Raw genomic sequence first — 21,794 nt, forward strand, 5'->3', positions numbered from 1 at the left:
ATGACAAGAAGTGAATTCGTAGCTGTCAGATCCTCCTACTCAGCAGCACAATCACGGACTTGAAAGAGTAGTGAAATTGCTACCTGCTATTCTTCTTCCCCAAGATAAGGGTACTTGGACTCCTGTTAATTATCATATTTTGATTAAACAGGAGCATTTTTTCACTTTGTTCATGTACAACTTTGAGTTAAATGACATTTTTCTGGAAGCAGCAAAAGTAATGATATGCTTTTATTAAATATTAGTAGCATTATCTATATTGCAAGTGGTTTCTAGGAGAAAAGCAAGTGCTACAGCAAAGTTTTGCCTGAGTTACTTTAGCCTTGATTTGCAAAATTGCTAACAGTTGTAAGAAGTCATATTTTCTCTTTGAGAGCTGCATTTGAGGAAAATATATGTCACCCAAATAGTCTTATTCACATGGGTGGGACACTTTACAAGCAAAATTTATCCTGTTTGAAGGACTGGAGTACAAAAAGAGCTGAGTGAGATTTTCGGACAACAGGCCCTATCCTGTATAACTGCTTGTACAAATTGATCATATATATACATGTTTGCAGATAGAGTCATAAATGGTGTCTTCGTGGATAGCAGCATTTGGCTCATGACTGATAGCTATTGCACAGGGAATGGATAAATGTCAATACTCAGTTTAAACTTCATTTTAGAAGGTTCTTTTGACTTGTTGCGTCAGGATATTGAATCAGAACTGAAGTAAAAGAACCACAATGCTTCCAAATCAGCAGTGTTAAAGCGTTCACTGTGTGAAGGGTAAGTAGTAGTGGAGAAGGTGGGGTTTTTTTAGTCGGTCTGGTTATGAATGTTGGGTGGCTTGGGCTGATTTCTGTGGAGCATTGCTTACCATGAATGCAGACTGAAGGAGTTAAGTGCACATAAACTGTTACCATTTATTTGCACCGTAAAAATACGTTAAGCCAGAATGGAAGAGATCTGACTCTGTGCAAGGTGCTGCATAACCAGGGAACACAGAAGGGAGTTGGCCTTCCTGGCTGCCTAGCTTTTACTTTTTTTGACCTTTTTTGCCTGCAAATGGTGTCTTGCTTTGAATTTTCTGTTGTACATTGTTCAACAAAATTGCTCTTAATTCTGGTTCTTCCTGAAAGCCACCCAGACCGTTGTCTCCTTTTCCAACAGTTTTGTTAGTAAACATCAGGTTAACGAGGGCCCAAAGGGTGAAGACAAACCATATTTAACTCATGCAGAGTTGAATTCAGATTTCTGTTCACACAAAACCTTTTAGAGCACAGATAATGCATCTTTTCTTGCGCTTACTACAGACTGAGATGAAGTTGCCTTTCCTTCCCTTGCTTTTCAGCAGAGAATAAAAGGGTAACACACCAATGAAACTGCAAGCTGACATTGAAGAAGTGCTTGTATCTATAGGTAAAATGGGGGGGGGGGGGGGGGAGGGAGCATGGGGGGAAAGTGGGGAAAGGGAAATACAAAAGCCAGTGCAATGGATAGCCCATTTTCCAATTTGGAAGGCACTGAGTGCATTTCAGGTCACCATGACAGCTGCCATGTTGAGTACCTAAAGCTGAAAATCAATCAGGTTCCTTCAGCAGCTGCATGTTATCGGTCTTGACCTGCAGAGCAAGGATCTGAAACATTAGGCAGCTCAACAAGGGGGAGAAAGTTAATTTGGGAGCAGCTGTTTTAAGACAGATACATAATGGCATTGAAAGAGTAGCTCTATGGTGAGGTGAGAACCAATAGAATGCCCATTAGGCTGAGGAAGCTTTTAGTTTGATTACTGTAACCAGATGCAGGCAGAGTACGGTCAATGTCAGTCAGAGCCTAAGTTAAAACAGGGAGATGAGAATATGACAATGGAGATAGCTCAATTAAAAACTACTAATGACAAATGGTCAGACTGCATGGGGCTGACTGGGCCTAAGCTCAAATCTTTATTCTGCTGCAGTTCTGGATGCTTAACAGGTAATTTAGGCCCTGTCCCCCTCCAGGTATTTAGGCACCACTTTTCATTGATGGTAGCAGGTTTAAGCAGAGAGGTTTATTTCAGTATAGTCTAGCTATGCAGCTGCTTTCTACTGAGGATATTAACAGTGCTTATTTCAGGAGGATGAAATCAACTAATAGTTATGAGTTGCTCTGTTTTTGTTTTCAGACTTAGAAATACCTTGTTGTACTTTTGTTTGCATCTTTACTCCTTGAAATAGTGAATTATCTTATGAACAGAACAGGATTTGGTTTTATGTGGCACTGTAGACACAGGAACCCGAACACTAGTTAGTTGAGAGCATGTCATAACACTGAAGAAAAGCTAAATAAAAGAAACAAAGAATTGCATCCTGAAATGTAATTAATACAGGCTTAATTTGACAGGCTGAGAAAGTTGGGTCTGTTCAGCCTGGAGAAGAGAAGGCTGCATGGAGACCTCACAGCAGCCTTCCAGCATCTGAAGCGGGCCTTATAGGATGCTGAGGAGGAACCCTTCATTAGGGACTGTAATGATATGACAAGGGATAATGGGTTAAAACTTAAACAGGGGGAAGTTTAGATTGAATATAAGGAAGAAATTCTTTACTGTGAGGGTGATGAGGCACTGGAATGGGTTGCCCACGGAGGTAGTGAATGCTCCATCCCTGGCAGTGTTCAAGGCCAGGCTGGACAGAGCCTTGGGTGTTATGGTTTAGTGTGAGGTGTCTCTCCCCATGGCAGGGGCATTGGAACTCGAAGATCTAAAGGTCCTTTCCATCCCTAACTATTCTGTGATTCTATGATTCCATAATACGGAAAGCTAGAATGCACAATAGTAGTATGCATTCAAATTTAGCAAGGCCATTTGAAAACAATGTTGCAGAATCTTTTCTGAAGACATATGTGGCCAAGACCTCAGTTTAGTATCCTATCTGAAAATATGTGTATGGTAATTGGAATGCCAAAATGAAAACTGTAAGATAGAAAGTGCTGTGTTTCTCATTATAAAACTGAACGTACAATGAATAAATGTATGAATTCCTATTATGATAAGCACTTAAGATGACTAATACTTTTGTTTTTTCAAGGATTATTTTAATTTTCTCAAGGCCTACACTATAGTCTTTATATACAAATAAAGCTAGCAAAGAGGTTCTGTCTGCATTAAATAATGCATTGCTTACCTGCTTCTTTTTCATAGAAACAGCAGAGATGTTCAAAGCCTGTGTTTACTGAAGGAAGACTTTTTATCTGTGGGTTTGGAAGGCAGCAGTCATTTTTTTCTCTGCTCTGCAAAACAACATCAAGATTCTTCTGTCTGGAATGTTGCTGTCTGTTACTAGCATTATACAGGCAGGAGCAGGCAACTTGTGCTGTTAACATAAAATTGAGCAAAACCTGGAAGAGCTGACAAAAGCCTGACAAAGCCAAACAAATGATGGCATGATGACTATGCTAAGAAATAAAAAGCAGCAGTCTTGAAAATAATAATCTGAAGTATTCTTAATTGCTGGTATAATGTAGAATTGTGTAGCACTAGACAGAACTGGAAATGGGATATTTAAGTATTCTAGATACTAGTCTAGTGCTAATTTTCCCACTTGCCTTGTCTTAAAAGATTCTAACTATGTGAGTATTTACAGAATACAAACCAATCAAATCTGTCAGTTCTACTATTCTAAGCCATTCATTGCTTATCATGTGTGCATAGCTCATAAGAAGGCAGCCTCTCTAACTCGGTGTCCTTGTCTGCAAAATACTGATAGTAATGCTCACCCAAACTATAAAATTCATACACCAGGAAAATAATTGCATGCTAAGGGAAATTGTAAGGCTGATATATTTTGAAGGGCCATTCCTATGACATGCATATTTTTATCTCATATAGAAGGAGGTTATGTGTGGTAGCTGTACAGGTTGTACAGTGGTGATGTAGTTTAAAACCAAAGCCGCACAGCTCATTCACTTACTCCCCCCCTTGTTCCCCAAACTCCTGGAGAGTTAGGAAGGAGAATCCAAAGAATGTAGCCCCACGGGTTGAGATAAGAACAGTTTAATAACTAAGGTATAACACAAATCACTTCTGCTACTACTACTAATAATAATAATGATACAAGAAATAACAAGTGAAGAGAATACAACACCTCACCAACCACCAACCCATAATTCACCCCACCTTGCCCGATCAAGCACAGACCCATACCTCCTCCATCCCCCAGAGTCCCCGCCCTTCCGGGTAACTCCCCGTTACATCCTGGCATGACATGTTGTGGTATGGAATACCTCTTTGGCTAGCCTGGGTCAGGTGTCCTGTCTCTCCTCCCTGGCAGAGCATGAGGCTCAGAAAGTCCTTGAACAAACGAAACATTTGAGCAGTAACTAAAAACATACATGTTATCAGTATCATTCCCAGCCTGAAAGTCAAAACACAGCACTGCACCAGCTACCAAGAAGGAGAAAAAATGACTGCTACTGCTGAACCCAGGACAAGTGGTTTAAGTACCTGTTCATCCACTCTCTTTTTATTTAAAAATGCCTTGTTGTAAATATAGGTAGTACCCATCCAGCCAAGGACTCATGATCATCCTGCATTTAGGAGCATCTCTGTATTAAAACGCATACGTAGTAGATAATCTAAGCACAACATGAGCTGGGTATCCTGCTGTCTTTTTTATCACACAGGCAGAACAAGAGACAGAACTCCCAGTGTGGCTGATGGAGCTTGGACTTCCTTCTGTTGCATTGTCATCTACTTAGCCAGATAAAATACCTTTCAGCTCATCTATACATCTGAATCTGGTTGCTTTTAACTGCAATTTATAGTGTATAAGTCAAAGAAGAAGAGAGTCTATTTGTTTAGAAGAAATATCAGCAGAATTAACAAAATGGAAGAAAGAAGCAGACGACCTATATTTCAGGGACTGGAACATGTCTTTAATGCAAATGAAAACACATTCCTACTTACCTTTAAGTTGTACACCATCCAAATCTATTTGGCATGAAGCAGTTACCTGCTCGTAGTTATATAATTGCTTTGATGTATTTTTTATGAATCTAGCTTCTCCGGTGCTAAGATAACTGATGGCAACACAGCCTTGCATTAATTATTGTAATTCTGTCTCCAGAATGATGTCCTATAAAAAAAGAAATCTGAAAAAAGAGGATGTGCTCATTTTGCAAGAAAAACAAAAAGTTTAAGGAAGAATATATTTTTTCTTTCATAGTACTACAAAGGACAATTGAACAATTAAGAAAAAGATGTTAAAAATATCTTTTGAGAAAATATGTGTTCCTGATTTAGATGAAATACTCAGTAAAGGAGGAAAGAATTAAGAAAAGAAAAGGATAGGTGGCATTCAGAAAACAGCTTAAGCTCTATTTTTTTTCCCAATCTGGAAAAGAGTAAAGGTTCAGTAATAATTCAAAGTGGTATATTACTTTTTAGCTGCAATTTTTATCCATTTAATTTTTATTTTTGATGTTTGTCAAAAATAAAATTCTTAAAGAAGTTTATATTCTATGTGGAAGAAAAAAGAGAATTTTCCTTAAAAAATAAGTTTACCAGATATTTTATCTATCCAGTTCATATACTCATATACTCATGTATTATATAGATTATAAAAATGAAGAGTTTTTATTTTCAATTTGGTACCCTACAAAATTCTTATTCTTTCAGTTTCTGTTTGAATAGTGATTTTATCTCAAAGCAATATCAAACTTCATCCACAGGATTTTTACTTATAATACCCTATCTTTCTGCTGCACTTTACCTAAACCAAAACCTGGGACTTTACAGTTAAGCTTACAAAAGAAGGCTAATACTGATCTTAAAATAAGAAATACAGTTATTATCTGCTTTATTGTCTGGTGTCTGACTATTATTCTTGTATCTTTTTTATATATTATCTTAATGCTTTACTGAAACAGTGTCTGGAGTTTGGTCTTTTAATAAATATCACTCCTTAGGGTTGTCGGATGTGAAGTCCAGAAGCATGTGGTTTGGCAGCTCCCAATTAACTTTGAAGGGACCATTACATTAGCATTACAAATCAATTAGGTGAAATAAAATGTAATATAATAAAACATGGTGAATAGTAAATATACCAGACAGCATTTGTAATAATGTGAATAATTTTCGAAGAAAAGAGATTAGGCAGTGAGTTTGCTAGTGCTCCTGATGAAGAATGTCCAGCTTTGTTTTATATATACTCACATGCTATTTTCATGGAACATCTTCACTTCTGCTCTTCTCAGTCCACATATAAACAGCATGTTCCTCTCAGATCTCAGGGTTTCTATTTCCTTTATGTGATGATAATGCGTATTATGTTGCCTGGACTAAAGAGATTAGCCACAGAGTAGTCCCTTCTGAAATTCTTTAGGAAGCATGCAAAGACACCAGGGTTTCTGCTTAGCACCATAGCTACTAACAAAAAAAAAAAAAAAGTTAATTTGTGTCTAACATAATAGACATCCAGCTCTTGGCCTGTAAGACGTTATTTCTTTACAGGTTAATGCCTCTATCTTGTAGCCCTACTGAGTAAAATGAAGATATTTGTCTATGTAATCCCCCACTCAGCTTTATTTCTATTACTTAAAAGTTTTAATTGTAGGCCAGAACTAAGTGATACAGCTTTTCCACTCTTTGTCTTTTTGGTCCAAATGTCATGAGATGGGAAATACGGTTTTCAATTTATGCAACTTCTTTCTATCTCCTGTATTGGAAAAATTAATCTCCTGGGTAGCCCAGGAGATCAGTAGGTACAAAGGGTAAGTGGAAGATAGTGCCTCTCAAAGGACTGGTTGTATTTGAATATTAAGAAGCTGATAGGTCATAAGTGGATGCTATGCTCTCACCTCTGATGTGAGGGTGTCAGCCCAAGATAGCAATTCCCTTGACAGTGTGGGCTTCAGAACTTCCTCTAAAATGAATGTCCTAAGAAATACAGGCATTAAGTCTCCTATTTATTTTCCATTCAAATACTTGTTGAGAATACCCCAAGTATCTCTTATCACACATCAAGTTAAGGGTATTTTTAAGCTTTTCTAAATTATCTACATTATGCTTTTTTTTTTTTTTTTTGCTTTTTTTTTCAAATATGCAGGGAGAGAATATTACAAAGACAAGTCATATCTCCTTCCTGTTTCATCTCTACAGTTCTTGGTGCAAAGGCAAATCCTACAAATACAATTGCCTAGAAAACCATTTAGATTCATGTGCTTGGTCAATGCTCACAAGAGTATATTTAGATACCACCAACAGAAGATTTTAGCATATATTAAGAATGAAAATGGCTCAGTGATTCTGGCACATCTTTGTGAAATGTTTTAAGGTCAATAGTTTGAGAAAAAAAAATAAATGGAATAGATTTGCATGTTCAGTGTTACCTTTGAAAAGTACAAGTGTTATAAGCATAGTTTTTAACAATTGAAACTTTATGGATTACAGGGACAGGATGTTGGAGTTCACCTGGAGTAGCTCAGCAGGGTATTAGATGTAAATATTTTACATTTCTTACTGAAAGCTATGACGTGTTCAGAGGCCAGTAGGTCTTTTAGTTATAACTAACTCTGAAAACCTAATGCATTTTTAGCAGACAGAGTAGAATTTATCTAGGTTTCCGCTTCATGTTTATCCAAGTTGAATTCAAGTATGCAAATGTTTCTGCATTAACTGTTTTAAAGCTACTGCCTTAAAACTCCCATTAGTCTAAGTGAAGAGAAAAACAGGACTACAGTATACTGGCTTTAGAGTATCCAGCTGCAAAGCCAAGAGTGCAAGCTAATTTTATGCAGGTCAAATGTTAATATATTTGCATGAGTGTAACGCAAATGGGTATCCACCTGCATGGAAATATATTATTAATGCTTCATATTATTAATAAAATTCATATGATGGAAATATATTTAATTTACATATTTTCACATCTTGCTTTTCATTTTAAGAAAAAATATAAAAAAATAAAAAAAATCTGCTTCACATAGTATTGTTGTGCCATAATAGATTATTTAAACTGTGAGTAGCCTAATTCACTCTGTAAAATCCCTCTTTGGAGCTGAATTTCTTATTCAGCAATCTCTAGAAAGAGATCTATTGACAGAAACATGTGTTGGTTGGAGTGTTCTGTCTTTCTCAGCAAGGCAATATATCATACAATTAAGCCTCTGGGTCATCTTAATATCTATGGGATTAGGTATTTGTTTAAAACAAGGCATGTGGCTAAGTAATTTGCTGAACTGAGGCCTAAAAGAAGCAGGAGTCATGGAAATTACTGTATGTGATTATGTCATTAAAAACAGTTTGCCACTGACTGTATAAGAGTGAGCTGAGTTAAGACCATCCAAACTCCTTCACAGCCAAATGCTTTCGAATTTCATTGTGTTGGCGGAAGGCAGGTTTTTACATGCTATTATGAAGTGTCATATGATGTCATATATATATATATATATATAATCATAGAAATAAGAATATCCTGAGAATTCCAGCTACCTGCAATATAAACTCATATTAAATTCCAATATCATCTACCTGCAATATAAACTCATATTAAATTCCAATATCATCTCAGTAATCATTGAGAGCCTAGTCGTGAGGGTCTTCAACAGCCAGGGCTAGTGGGATTGAGTCTTTGGACAGGGACAACCATATGGCCATCATAATTTGAGTAACCTAATCTAGTGAAAGGTGCCTCTGCACGTGGCAGGGGATTGGAACTGGATAAGCTTTAAGGTTCCTTCCAACCCAAACCATTGTATCTTTAATGACACTTCTCAGATGCATGAAATGCTTTTCTCTCATCTTCACACATCTTGTCTAAATGCACAGCCAAAGCATGTTATCAGTCACTAAAACCATTTAGGCCGCTACGCATCATAGTTTAATTAAACAACAGAGAAAATTTCAAAGACTGTTTCAAGTATAAACATGGCCTGGTATCAAAACTTTGTTTACTTTTAGAAAGAATGTACAAGTATTGAGAGGGGAATGAAGTCAAAATGTGAGGAAAATAATTTATGCAAATAATGGTTCACCTGTTTTGGTTTTTATCTTACAAATTTAGGTTGACAAAATCATGAGCTAAGGGAACAGTCTACCAAGCACAGGTTTTTCCTCCTTCACCCCCAGCCATGATGAATGTGAGGACACTGATTACAGAATTAATTATAAAAATCCATTTGCATCCTCTCCAGAGATATAGAGAGGTCTAATAAATTGCTCTGACATATTGGAGCCAGAAGCCCACTTCAGCCACAGGGAGACTATCCCCATAATTCAGTCAATCTTCAGCTTGCAACTATTTGCTAGAAAAGCTCTAGCTTTTCTAGTGAGGAAGTGTCACTGTGGCAAGTACCAACACACCACCTCTGAATCTTTGTGACTTAACACCTATGGTCTGCTATCCTTTTAAAGAGAAGCATATTTATTTTAAGTTTTTAAGGTAGTGTAATAGAAAAGACTAGATCCCTCCCTTTTGCTAATACTTTGCAGTGATTACAGAACGCGTCTTTTTGACTTTAAAGAAAGCAAAGTTATGTCAGACTGGAGACCTTTTGAAAAGCCTACTCCAAACAAGCAAAACTATGTCATTTCCCATTCTCTGAGCCAATCCTGTGCTTAAGCCATACTGCACTGTGTTTTTTCAGAGGATGCCTATAAAACTCAAGTCCGAATTGATGATGAACCAGCCTATTTGGACATTCTGGACACTGCTGGACAGGTGAGTAGTTTCCCAGTGTGACTCATTCAATCAGGAATTAAACCAGTTTAACCTCAGGTATATGGATCACAAAGCTAGAAACAATCTTTGCTATTTAAACATAAAGGGAGCAGGGGCAGAATAATACTGAGGAATTAACAAAGGAGAAGATTAAAGGAGTGCTTCAGTGGTATACTATATCTTCAAAATCTGACCAGAAGAGACAGAAAAATGTAATTGAGTAGAAGATGAAAAGCTGTTTGATTTTCTTTCCTCTGTATGCAGAAAGATCTCTCACAATCATGGCATGAATAAATACTGTTAGTTTGCCTTATGTGTTCATCATTCCTGTTTTTCTGTATATTACAGAAATCTTCTGCTTGTAGTTTAAGTATTTTGTTACCATTCTTCTCATCTCCACATTATATTTAAGCATCAAATGCACACCCATATAGAAAAGATCTTAATGCTGAAAGTGTAAAACAGTGTACATGTACTATGTTTATGCATGTGTGAGCATCTGTCAGGGAATTAAGTTTCACATCCAGCAAGGCAAAAGGAGGAGTTTAAATGCAAGAACCTGACTCAGTTCATTCCCCTTCCATCTCCAAACATATTTATTATTTAATCAAGTAATTGTTCTGAGTCAATCAGCAAGAACAATAAATCCCTAAAATAAACAAACAAAAAGATTTAGGAAGTATAAACCTAAAAACCTTGATCTCAGGTTTCCCAAACATCTAAATTCACCTTAGCTGGGCACTGCAAATGGTGGCAAATGGTCTGATGCCAGGAATTAAAATAGCATCAGATTGTATAAGTTTAATGTAGTTCAGGGGGACCTCGGTGTGAGTTTTACATAGGAATTAAATATAGGAAAATTTCAAAGAGAACTCAACCCAGTTTTAGAAATCAAAAGATGCCCTGAATTATTCTTCCTTGACCCAAAACTATACAGTCTCAGCAGTTAACCAGTGACTTGCTTCTGAGTCTGCTGTCAAAGTGTTTGATTCCCCAGAAAATTTAAGCTGAATTTCAAGGCATATCTCCAATGCTGTGAATTTAATTGACTTTAAATTTACTTTAGTCCTATTTTGTAGATTTATGCTATAAAGTAAAATACGTTCTTGCCCAGAGCTAAAGATGAATGATGAATCAGAGTTTATGCGTCCAGACTTTTGCTAATGGAAATAGGAGCAAAATGATATACAGGATTTCTTTTAATATGATGTAAAAAAAACCCAAGAAGAATAATATATTTTAATTTTTCCTTTTTTTTTGTTTTTTTTTTTTTTTTTTTTTTGCATTTGTTTCTGTTATTATAAAAAATAAAGTTTGTGGTATTGAAAAATGAAAGATAGAATCAGGTATTGAAAACATATTTGTCTTCCTAACCCCTACCAAAACCAAAGCCTCCTTTTTTTTTTTAATAGAACAAATATTTTAAAATGAGGTTTTATTTTCTGTTAATGTCTTTTAAAATTAAAAAAAAAATAAGCCAGATTTTCAATACCTTGGAAAGATTATTTTTTTTATTCAAGGAAATAATTTTCCTATGTTTTAAACTTCTAAGTAGCTGAAAATAGTTTTTGCAAATTAAAGAAAGCTCATCTTTTGTCAACAATGTTCACTTTTCAGGAAAAAAAATCCCCATAAAACTGTACAATTTTTACTTTTTTTTTTATTTTTGATCATACAAAAAATAAAACAAAACCTCAACGATGGTTTAGTGGTGGACTTGGCAATCCTGGATTAATGGCTGGACTCAGTGATCAATATGTCATTGAATATTTTTTAACTAAAAGTTCTCTTCTTAAATCTAAAGTTTTATTTTTGCATCTGCATTTCAATTAAAACAAAGCCAAAAGTACACTGGATAAGGGGTTATGGTTTCAAAGTTTAACAGGGTAGATTTAGCTTGGATATAAGGGAAAAATTCTTTCCTGTGAGGGTGCTGATGAGCTGACACAGGTTGCCCAGAGAAGCTGTGACTGCCTCATCCCTGGCAGTGTTCAAGTCCAGGTTGGATGTGGCTTGGGCAGCCTGATCTAATGAAAGGTATCCATGGCCATAGCAGGAGATTGGAACTAGATGAACTTAAAGGTCTTTTCCAACCTAAACAGTTCTATGATTCTGTGATTCTACCTGCACTTCACAGCTCCAGAGTAAATCAAGACCTAACCCAACTCCCACTGAAATCAACAGCTAAAATACCCTCCCCCCTCACAGAAGGCTTAAAGGTACTTGAAGAATTTCATACTGAAATCCTGTTGTGTCTTGGGTGATGGAGGATAAAAGTTGAAAGCACCCAGTTATGCTGATGATGATGTGCTCTGATTGTGCCCCACTGAGTTTCATGTATAAGCAGAGATGGTGTTACAGCTTCTAAATCATGCACTGGAAATCTTGTTTCTCCCTGGGTAGCCTCACAGTCATAAATACTTCACCATCAACTTTGAATAATGTTTTTAATCACTTCAGAAGATCAAAGAGCTAAAATTGTATTTTTTCACTATTTTGCAAAAAAAGTGGTCAATAGAGAAACAGACTGAAGTTAATGTATTTTATTGTTCTGGAGAATATATTTCACCAAATATGCTTCTGCGTTCCCTGCTGTACCTATATACTGACTGAACACTTCAACATTGGCCAAATACTGTAATTTAGTAATAATGAATACAGATCGTTACTGCCAAGCCCAGAGTTAAAAATCCACATCTAATTTCATACCTGAAACTGGATAAAACTCTTTTCTAATTTAACTCACAGATACAATTTGGAGCACCAAAACCATAGGTTGTTCTTCAGAAATATATTTCTGGTTCTCAACTTTCTGAAGTTAAAAAAAACATTCAAACAAAGTGAAAACCAAAATCAAGAATAAACTGGTAATATTGCACATCTAGTTATTGACCTTCCTCTTCCCATGTATATATGTAGACACTATTAAATACAACAGCTTGCTTCTGTCAGGAAGCAGGCTGATGTTGCGTGAGCTCTGGATATATATTTTCTACATCATCATTTCTCCTCTAGTGCTCTTCCAACACTGTTTTCCCCCAGAAGATACAATGGGAGGCACATTCGTAATGTATGTAGGGCTAGCGTAAGGAATTATGCTTCACTCAACTCACTACCCCTGCTTCTCACCACCTGCTAGCAGGGTGGCCTGTCTTTGCTCACCACAATCAACTTCAGACAGAATAAGGTTATGTTTATCTCAGAGAGTTTTAAGAGCAGGTATTGCTGATGCAGATGCTTGTAGCAGAACTGTCATAAATAGCTCTTATTTGAGCAGTTCCTACTGCAGGCTGGAAAACATGGTGTGCAGCAAGAAATTGATAAAAATTGATGTTTGCTTTCTTTCAATGGCACAACTGAATCTAAAAGACTAGTGGATCCTTAGACTTGTATTTGCTATTAGAAGAAGTTATCAATGATATGCTTTTGGCTATTATTTAACTAAAAGTTCTCTTCTTAAATCTAAAGTTTTATTTTTGCATCTACATTTCAATTAAAACAAAGCCAAAAGTACACTGGATAAGGGGTTATGGTTTCAAAATTTAACAAGGTAGATTTAGATTAGATATAAGGGAGAAATTCTTCCCTGTGAGGGTGCTGATGAGCTGGCACAGGTTGCCCAGAGAAGCTGTGACTGCCTCATCCCTGGCAGTGTTCAAGGCCAGGCTGGGCAGGGCTTTGAGCAATGTGATCTAGTGGAAGGTGTTCTTGGCAATGGCAGGGGGGTTGGAACTGGATGATCTTAAGGTCCTTTCTAACCCAAACCATTCTGTGATACTAAACAGCAAATAAAGATAGAGAATAAATGTGAGATTGAGCTTCATGCTAAATTTTATGGAGTCAGCTTTTAACCCTCTAGCATACCTACAATTTTGCATGCAGAGTAAATAATGAAACCTTAATGGAAATCTGTAAATGCAAATTATTATTAACAGAGCTTGAGCTTCCTTGCCCAACCATACTCACGGGACAATTGGAGTAACTCTTCCTTGAAATTCACCCATGTGTCTCATTCTATCTTTTAATGTTGGTAGAGGTGTTACGATGAAAATAGTTCAGGGATTTCTTTCCCTTTCCTTAACCAATGTGTATATAGAATCATAGAATCATAGAATAGTTAGGGCTGGAAACGACCTTAAGATCATTTAGTTCCAACCCTCCTACCATGGGCAGGGACACCTCACACTAAACCAGATCACCCAAGGCTTCGTCCAACCTGGCCTTGAACACTGCCAGGGATGGAGCATTCACAACTTCCCTGGGCAACCCATTCCAGCAGCTCACCACCCTAACAGGAAAGAATTTCTTCCTTATATCCAATCTAAACCTCTGCTTTTTAAATTTGAACCCATTACCCCTTGTCCTATCACTACAGTCCCTAATGAAATGTCCCTCCCCAGCATCCCTCTAGGCCCACTTCAGATACTGGATGGCTCTCTTCTCCAGGCTGATCAGCCCCAACTTTCTCAGCCTGTCTTCATATGGTGGTGCTCCAGTCCCCTGATCATCCTCGTGGCCCTCCTCTACCCTTGTTCCAACAGTTCCATGTCCTTTTTATGTTGAGGGCACCAGAACTGTACACAATACTCCAAGTGAGGTCTCACGAGAGCAGAGTAGAGGGGCAAGATCCCCTCCTTCAACCTGCTGGTCACGCTCCTTTTGATGCAGCCCAGGATACAGTTGGCTTTCTGATCTGCAAGCGCACACTGCCGACTCACGTACATTTTCTCATCAACCAATACCCCCAACTCCTTCTCTGCAGGGCTGGACTGAATTTCCTTTTTGCCCAATCTGTAGCTGTGCCTGGCATTGCTCCTACCCAGGTATAGGACCCTGCACTTGTCATGCTTAAACTTCATGAGGCTGACATCAGCCCACCTCACAAGTGTATCAAGGTCCCTCTGGATGGCATTCCTTCCCTCCAGCGTATTAACAGAACCACACAGCTTGGTGTCATCGGCAAACTTGCTGAGGGTGCACTCAATCCCACTGTCCATGTCACTGATAAAGATATTGAACAAGACTGGTCCCAACACTGATCCCTGAGGGACATCACTTGTTACTGGTCTCCAGCTGGACATTGAGCCGTTTACCACAACTCTGCATGCAGCCATCCAGCCAGTTCTTTATCCACCGAGTGCTCCACCTATCAAACTAATGTCTCCAATTTAGAGACAAGGATGTCATGTGGGACAGTGTCGAACACTTTGCACAAGTCCAGGTAGATGACGTCAACTGCTTCACCCCTGTCCATCAGTTCCGTAGCCCCATCATAGAAGGCCACCAAACTGATCAGGCAGGATTTTCCCTTAGTGAAGCCAAGCTGGTTGTCACCAAGCACCTTGTTTTTCATGTGCCCTAACATGCCTTCCAGGAGAATCATCTCCAAGATTTTGCCAGGCACAGAGGTGAGTGTGACTGGTCTGTACTTCCCTGGGTCATCCATTTTCCCCTTCTTGAAAATGGGGTTATGTTTCCCTTTTTCTAGTCATCAGGAACTTCACCTGACTGCCACGATTTTTCAAATATGATGGCCAGTGGCTCAGCAACTTCGTTCAGTTCAGTACACAATTATTCTGAGTGACAATCCCTAACTACTCCAGCCATGCACAAAAATCCTCCACACAGAGATCCAGAAACCTTCTGTTCACTCATTTGTGATTCCTCTCTCTTTTCTGACTTAAGAATTCGTTGCAACTTCTGGAGGCCAGGTTAACTTCCTCCTTGTGGAGCATACACAGCCATTATCTCTCCTTCTGTATTTACAAACTGTTGGTTGACACAGGAGGTTTTTTTTCTTTAAGCAGTTTTCCTCCTGATGACACATTACTGAACCTCCCAGTTTAGACCTCATGCTGAACGTTAAAACAGCATCAGATTTCTCTCCACTGAAAAAAAAAATCTGAGATGACCCTATGTAGAAAAGGCTAAATTTTTTTCAGACAAGGAGGGAAATATTCAGGAAAATGGATTTCTGTACCTGTCAGTGAGAGTACATTTAAAGATTATGGCACCCATTTTTGCTTGTTAAAATGTGAGATTTTTATGATAAACTTAGTGCACCATTATATTTCTCAGGTGTGATTTGGAGACTTGAAGAATTGGCCTTAAATGTGATGGCAAGCCATATCAGGGCAATTTTCCTTTGTCTGGAGCTGTATGCACATGAATTAATTTCCAGGCACACACTTTTCAACCTGACAACAGTGTGCTCTCCAGTGAAATCCATCTCTCAGATTGCTAGCAAATCACAGGGCATGTTTATCCTACCAGCCTTCATGGCTGTGATTTTTGCCCCCTGCTTCAGGCTTTGAAGAGGAACCATAATAGTCCCAAGAGCCCTTGAGATAAACACACTTTCTCAGACTAAACACTATAGTCCAATGACTCACTCAGGCTGTTAACTGAGATTCTTCCGCTTATTATCTAAACATGCTTCTCTAATCCTGAATCAATGGAAGTGGAATTTCAAACTACGCTACTGCAGCTTATCTCAAGGAAATTTAAAATGCCTTTTTGTCAGTAATTATATTTTAATGGGCCTTTACAGCATGTTCTTTTAAGGGGAAAATAATTTTAGTGCACTTTCTGCTAGGTGCTGTAGTCAGTAAATGAAATCCTCTTTGTTTCTAAAGCATAGTGGTAATGAGCTAAGTAGCAACCATTAACACAGTATATTAGGTGAAGACCATTAATTTCATTTTATTCATATGTTGTTGTTTCACAGGCTGATGATGACATACTTAGTCAAACCATAGCACTGAAAATTTTATGGGTTCCCAATATAGCCTGTTCTGCGCTTTCTAGGAAGACCTAAAATCTCTCCCACGACCAAGTCATTTTATTTGGGAGTGGACAGATTTTGAAGAAACATTTATTTGGCACAGATAATGAGTGAAAAAAAAGATCCAGTGAATAAAAATTTTCCAGTGAATCATAGATGGAATTGCAGACCTGGTTCCAGTTTCCTTCATATTATAGGCAAAATATTTCGCTTCAGTGGGGAAAGGTCAAGACACATATTGTCAAAAAAAGGAATATATTAGTTTAACAAGAACAGGCAACTAGCAACTAAAATTCCCAGCTTCTTTTCATGTCCCTGTCAACAAGTGAATCATGGTGCAATAAAGGATGAAACAATTTGTGTTTCTAGGTCTGCATTTATCTTTCTGACAAACAGGTACAATAAGATGTTGCAGAGAGCAGACATTTAGGATGGACGTCAGAGTTTATTGAGTGTAGAGACACTGATTTCCTGCCCCTCGCCACCATTCTGCTTAGTAAAGTCAATGTTAGTGGTTCCATACTGCAAATGGAGGAAAACTTTCTGGTGTTGCCTGTTCTTTTTCAATAAATCCTTCTTTTTTGTACCTTGAAATGCTTTCTTTTTTTGCTGTTCTTTGTCTTTCTTTAATGAGTAACTTCTAATAATAAATATACAGTGATACTGCTGAATGATTTATAGATGTTTTGAAATCAAATGAGAACATTTAAAAGAAGAAAATACCTTATTATAAATTCTGATAATGTAGCAAAATCATTTTTAACTCTTCAAATCCTCCGGAAGACTCTGATTATGTAAATTTGCCTTTTTTTCTAACATTACAAACCGTATTGTGCACTTCTTCTTTCCAGTACTGAATGGCACTTAAGCCCTTTGAAGTTATTTCCAGCAGACATTAAATATGTTCTAAGTGTGTCCTGATTTCTTTATATATATGCAACTGTCCTAGATATTCTCACCTGGAATTCCATTTTACAGAAGTTTGTCAATCATAACCTACTTGTTACCAAGCAGCTGCACACAGACCAGGGACCAGTGGGCAGAAAAGTGTTTTCTATCTGTATCCATTTTCACAAAAATGCACATCAAAAAGGTATTTTCAGAACTAAAAACTTGTCTAAAACTTGTCTAAAGACAATCATGTGCAAAAGCATCTCCTTCTGTCATTTGACAGTAACAAATGACCAAGAGAAGGATCTTTTGCAGAGCAGGGTGTTAATGCTTTTCAGAAAAAGTGGGTTGTCCCAAAGAACCACCATTTTCAATACTTACTTGCTTTTTATGCTATTCTGTAGCTGCCGGATATTCTACCAATACATCAAATGGTTGTGGCTGCAGACAAAAACAAGACTGCAAAAAATTACACGGTCTTATCTGAATCACCCAAGCCTTTGAATTAGAAAACTGCATGAGATTTTTGTCTTGGAGATGCTTTCTAATTTCCACACTAGCAAGAAGGTATGGAAAAGCCTCAAAACGTAAGACATCTTTCACAGCTGAAGTTCCATAGTTCTTCCCCAGGAAGTGGCATCTCCCTCCATCAGAAAAGCCCATACTGAACAGAAAAAGTAAGAATCAGTAAATTTTACTTGCATTCATTGTCAGCTCCTCTTTATAATCTGAGGAATATTAGGGCATTTATCCAGACTTTTAAAAGAGGAAATAAAAAGCAAAGTGGAAATTCAAGAAAAAAAATAGTGAAAATATGGAGTTTTCTGTTTTCTTTTTCAAACTGAATATATTTCAGGTATATACTTTCTGACTTTCATCAGAGGAATACTGCACAGCTTACACAGATGTAACTAACTAACACTGTGAAGCAAGCTGAAGAAGTCACACTCCACTAACTTTCAGAATTGTATATGAGTTGTCTCCTTGTGTCGGACAGTCTTGGCATATCTAAGAAGCTACTCAGCATCTTTCAGGATCTATTGATCTAACCTATATACCTTATGACCTAAGTTTTGGAGCTCTCTCTGTCCTTACAGCTTTTTTCTAAAGAAATGTAAACTATTCCCGTTTTATAGGCAGACACAAAGGCTGTTTATCTGTCAATGGGTGTCATTTACCCCACCAGAAGTCAGTTACCTTCAGTCAAACTATTCCTAATTTTCTTGAAAGCCTAGACAATGCAATAATGCATCTGGATGAAATCCCCATTGTATGTTAAAGATATGAAATGATGATCACCTCCTTAAAATGTTAGACATCTGTTTGAAATGTTAGAGAAGGATTGGTCCCAGTGAATTTCCCCTTAGTGTGGGATGTCTGCACTGTCTGTGAAAGTACCTTAGAGACATTCTGTGAGCTGCTCACAGTGGAAGTAGCAGAAGTTCATGCTCTTTCTGTTCCCACATGCCCTCAGAAGGTCTCTAGGATGAACGTTTGCAGGACTATATATGTAGATGGCACTCCAGTGACCATCACTGTGCACATAATGTTACCTAGCCATATCACTTACTCCAGAAACATTTGTGCAAATGCAAACAAAACAAAATGGTAGGATACCCTTAATGCTGAAAGTCACAGGGACATGGCAACAGTCTTTTTATGTCACAGATTTTAATATTCTAAGAAATAAAAAATCAGTGCAGCTAGAACATAGCTATTTTGCATTCATATTGGTGATGATTTATGCAGTTCCCAAGGAGCACATCCCTCAGATAAACACTGAGCTAAATTTCAGTGGCAGAAATGAGGGCACAATTGATTAAATACCACGAAAGTATAAAATAGCTACACTGCAGATTGTTTGCTTTTCCCCCTTCTCCCCCCTTTTCAGATTCTTAGCTCAAATTATATCTCTGGTGATGAGTAGGGCAGAGGGGAGAGAAGTACCTATGTTATCTAATTTTTAAGGTAAGCATGCTTGTTATGGAAGCCATCGTGAGAGAATATGCAAGCCAGAATATCATTTGCAGTCATTCATCAGATCAATGATGTGTCTGACTCCACAGCCTCACAGCTTCACTTCTGCAAGGCTGCACAAGCCTCACTGGGGAAGATGGCAGCTCTGCCATGCCCATGTAAGCTGACAAGAGTTTGTCTGAATCCCCGTTGAGCCCTCTCTTGCAGCTGTAGTCATTACCTCTTCACTAGTAGGTCATTGTCTTAATTTTTTTACACCACTGTTTACTAAATTGTAATTCCCAAACTATTAATTCTTTCCCTTTAGCATTAATGATGCATTTGTGATAAAAGATGAAAATTGGCTTTATTCTTTCTTACATGTCAGTGGGGGGAGGTGAGGGAAGTATTATGTGGTGCACGAGAAACCAAATGCAGTTGGCGGGTTTAGAGGTAGTTAACGGTGAAGATTGCTTCAGTACCTGCATTTAGAAGAAAATTACTAAGGTGTTTATCTCTAAAAGAGAAACCATTAGCATTAATATGAAAGAAAAAGACAGTTCTCTGAGTTAGGAAGTGTAACAGAGAGGAATTTTTTACTGTCATTTTGGAGAATTGATACTGTGATTTCATCCATATTTTGGGGTGAATGAAAAATAGATATCTCCCAGATGATGGACTACATATTTTCATTACTGCATATGACAGATCATCTTGGAAGAGCAAGATTAATAAAGTTAACAAAAGCACAGTTGCAGCAAACTGGCAAACACATTATCACCTAAAGGCAGGAGGGCAACTAGAGTGGGAACATTTGGAACATCACTGCAGAGAAGCTACTTCTGCAGGGAGGGTTGGAGTGCCAGTGCAGGTTATTTAGTAGTTCCCAAGTGAAAAAGAAGGGTCAGTGTGTGGTGTTATTCCTTGTACTCCTGAGTTACTTTGCTGGAAGTTGTTCTCATTTGTCTTTTTTCCTTATTTATTTATCTTTACTTTTTTTTTTTTCTATCAGGCTGATGTGGTTCAGTCTTACTTCAAAAGCCAGCAATGATGCAAAGTATCATGTGAATAACAGAATAGCAACAGCATAAAAAATTATTCTGCAGTCAGGGAATGGGGCAGTTCAAGTGATCCATCAGTGTTCAGGGTGTGAAGGAACATCTACACCTACTTTTCATGAGAATTAATCCTGCATTGTCTGTGACTGTGAGCAATACCAGATATGATGGAAAGATATATCATTGCTGAAACAAGAAGGGGAACCTGAATCTTTAAGCCCAGGTGTGGGAAATCACATGAATTCACAGATGATGAAAACCAGAATGTGTCTCATGTTGATTTAAATAAGTTAGTAATCAAACTAACCTCACAAACCAGTGATTTTCAGAAAGGGTGAAAATTTATAGACATACCAGTTTGAAGTCTCAGACTCATCTGAATGAAGATGAGACTAATGTCTTCATGAATTAACCTGATATAATAATTCAGATTAAGAAACAAAAGTCTTTATTTTTCATTAATTCATCCTCTATATTGAGGACTTCAGAGTTGCACAAAGTATCTCCAGTAATCAGAGATTTAAAGATGTATTAACTGGTGTGAAAGAATCCTTTTTTTTTTTTTTCATGCACATACATTAGTCTTCAAAAACAATCCTGAACTGGGGTCTAGTGATATACCAGATCCTGTCTGGGACTGCAGACCTGTTTCCGGAGGAAACAGACTGATGTTGAAGAACATAAGTGTAGGACAGGGAAATTATCTTAGAAGGTTTTCAGCCAAAATTTTGTGAAAATTATGGATATAAGACTGTGCTTGTGTTTCCTGTCCAGTGTGAATCTTAACATGTTTCTTAAATTGCCAGCCATCCATTTAGTTGACTCACTCATCTTGGACTTCTTGCCCATAGGCAAGGTCTTGTGGCATTCCCTGGCATTCACTCCACCCAGGTGAGCTTATCTCCTCCATTTCCAGACTGTACACTGACCTTGGAAAATAGCAGGTAAGAAGTAATGCTGCTGTTTGCCACAAAAGTGAAAATCATACCTGTATCTCCTGGCAAAGATGACCTGTCATGAATATTCTCCTTCTTCCTGTACATTTCTCTTTCCAGGTAAATGAATTAGTTTAAATGGGGAGGAGTGGACAGTCAAATAGGCACTGATTTCAATAGGGTTGATATTGTTGCCTGGTTGTCTTCTACGTTATGGATTAAGTTCTGTATCTGTCTCAGCTTTTTACTTGTACATTCCCAGAGTTAAGAAAAGGCTATTGATTTTGTACAATGTGGAGTTCATAATATTGCCTTGGAAAGCTGTCAGATTAAGTTTAGAAAGACATTAATCTGCTAGGAACATGGAATGCATCCTTTATGTTATGTTTATACCATTTCCATTGTCACTGATGTGCATTTTGTCCCCAGTACAAATTCAAAGGAAAGGGATATTGCTGTTTTATAACAGAAGCAAGGATTTCTTCCTGTA

General features: G+C 37.7%; 1 protein-coding gene across 1 annotated transcript in view; it reads left to right on the forward strand.

Moving 5' to 3' along the window:
* RIT2 (Ras like without CAAX 2) overlaps window positions 1-21,794 on the forward strand; it is a 201,488-nt gene that overhangs the window by 75,149 nt on the left and 104,545 nt on the right. Inside the window, exon 3 of the mRNA XM_005151731.2 lies at window positions 9,607-9,680. Within this exon, the coding sequence (XP_005151788.1) occupies window positions 9,607-9,680 (74 nt within the window). The remainder of the gene's footprint in view (window positions 1-9,606; window positions 9,681-21,794) is intronic.

Source organism: Melopsittacus undulatus, chromosome Z (genome assembly GCF_012275295.1).
Source record: "Melopsittacus undulatus isolate bMelUnd1 chromosome Z, bMelUnd1.mat.Z, whole genome shotgun sequence".
NCBI classification, from domain to species: domain Eukaryota; kingdom Metazoa; phylum Chordata; class Aves; order Psittaciformes; family Psittaculidae; genus Melopsittacus; species Melopsittacus undulatus.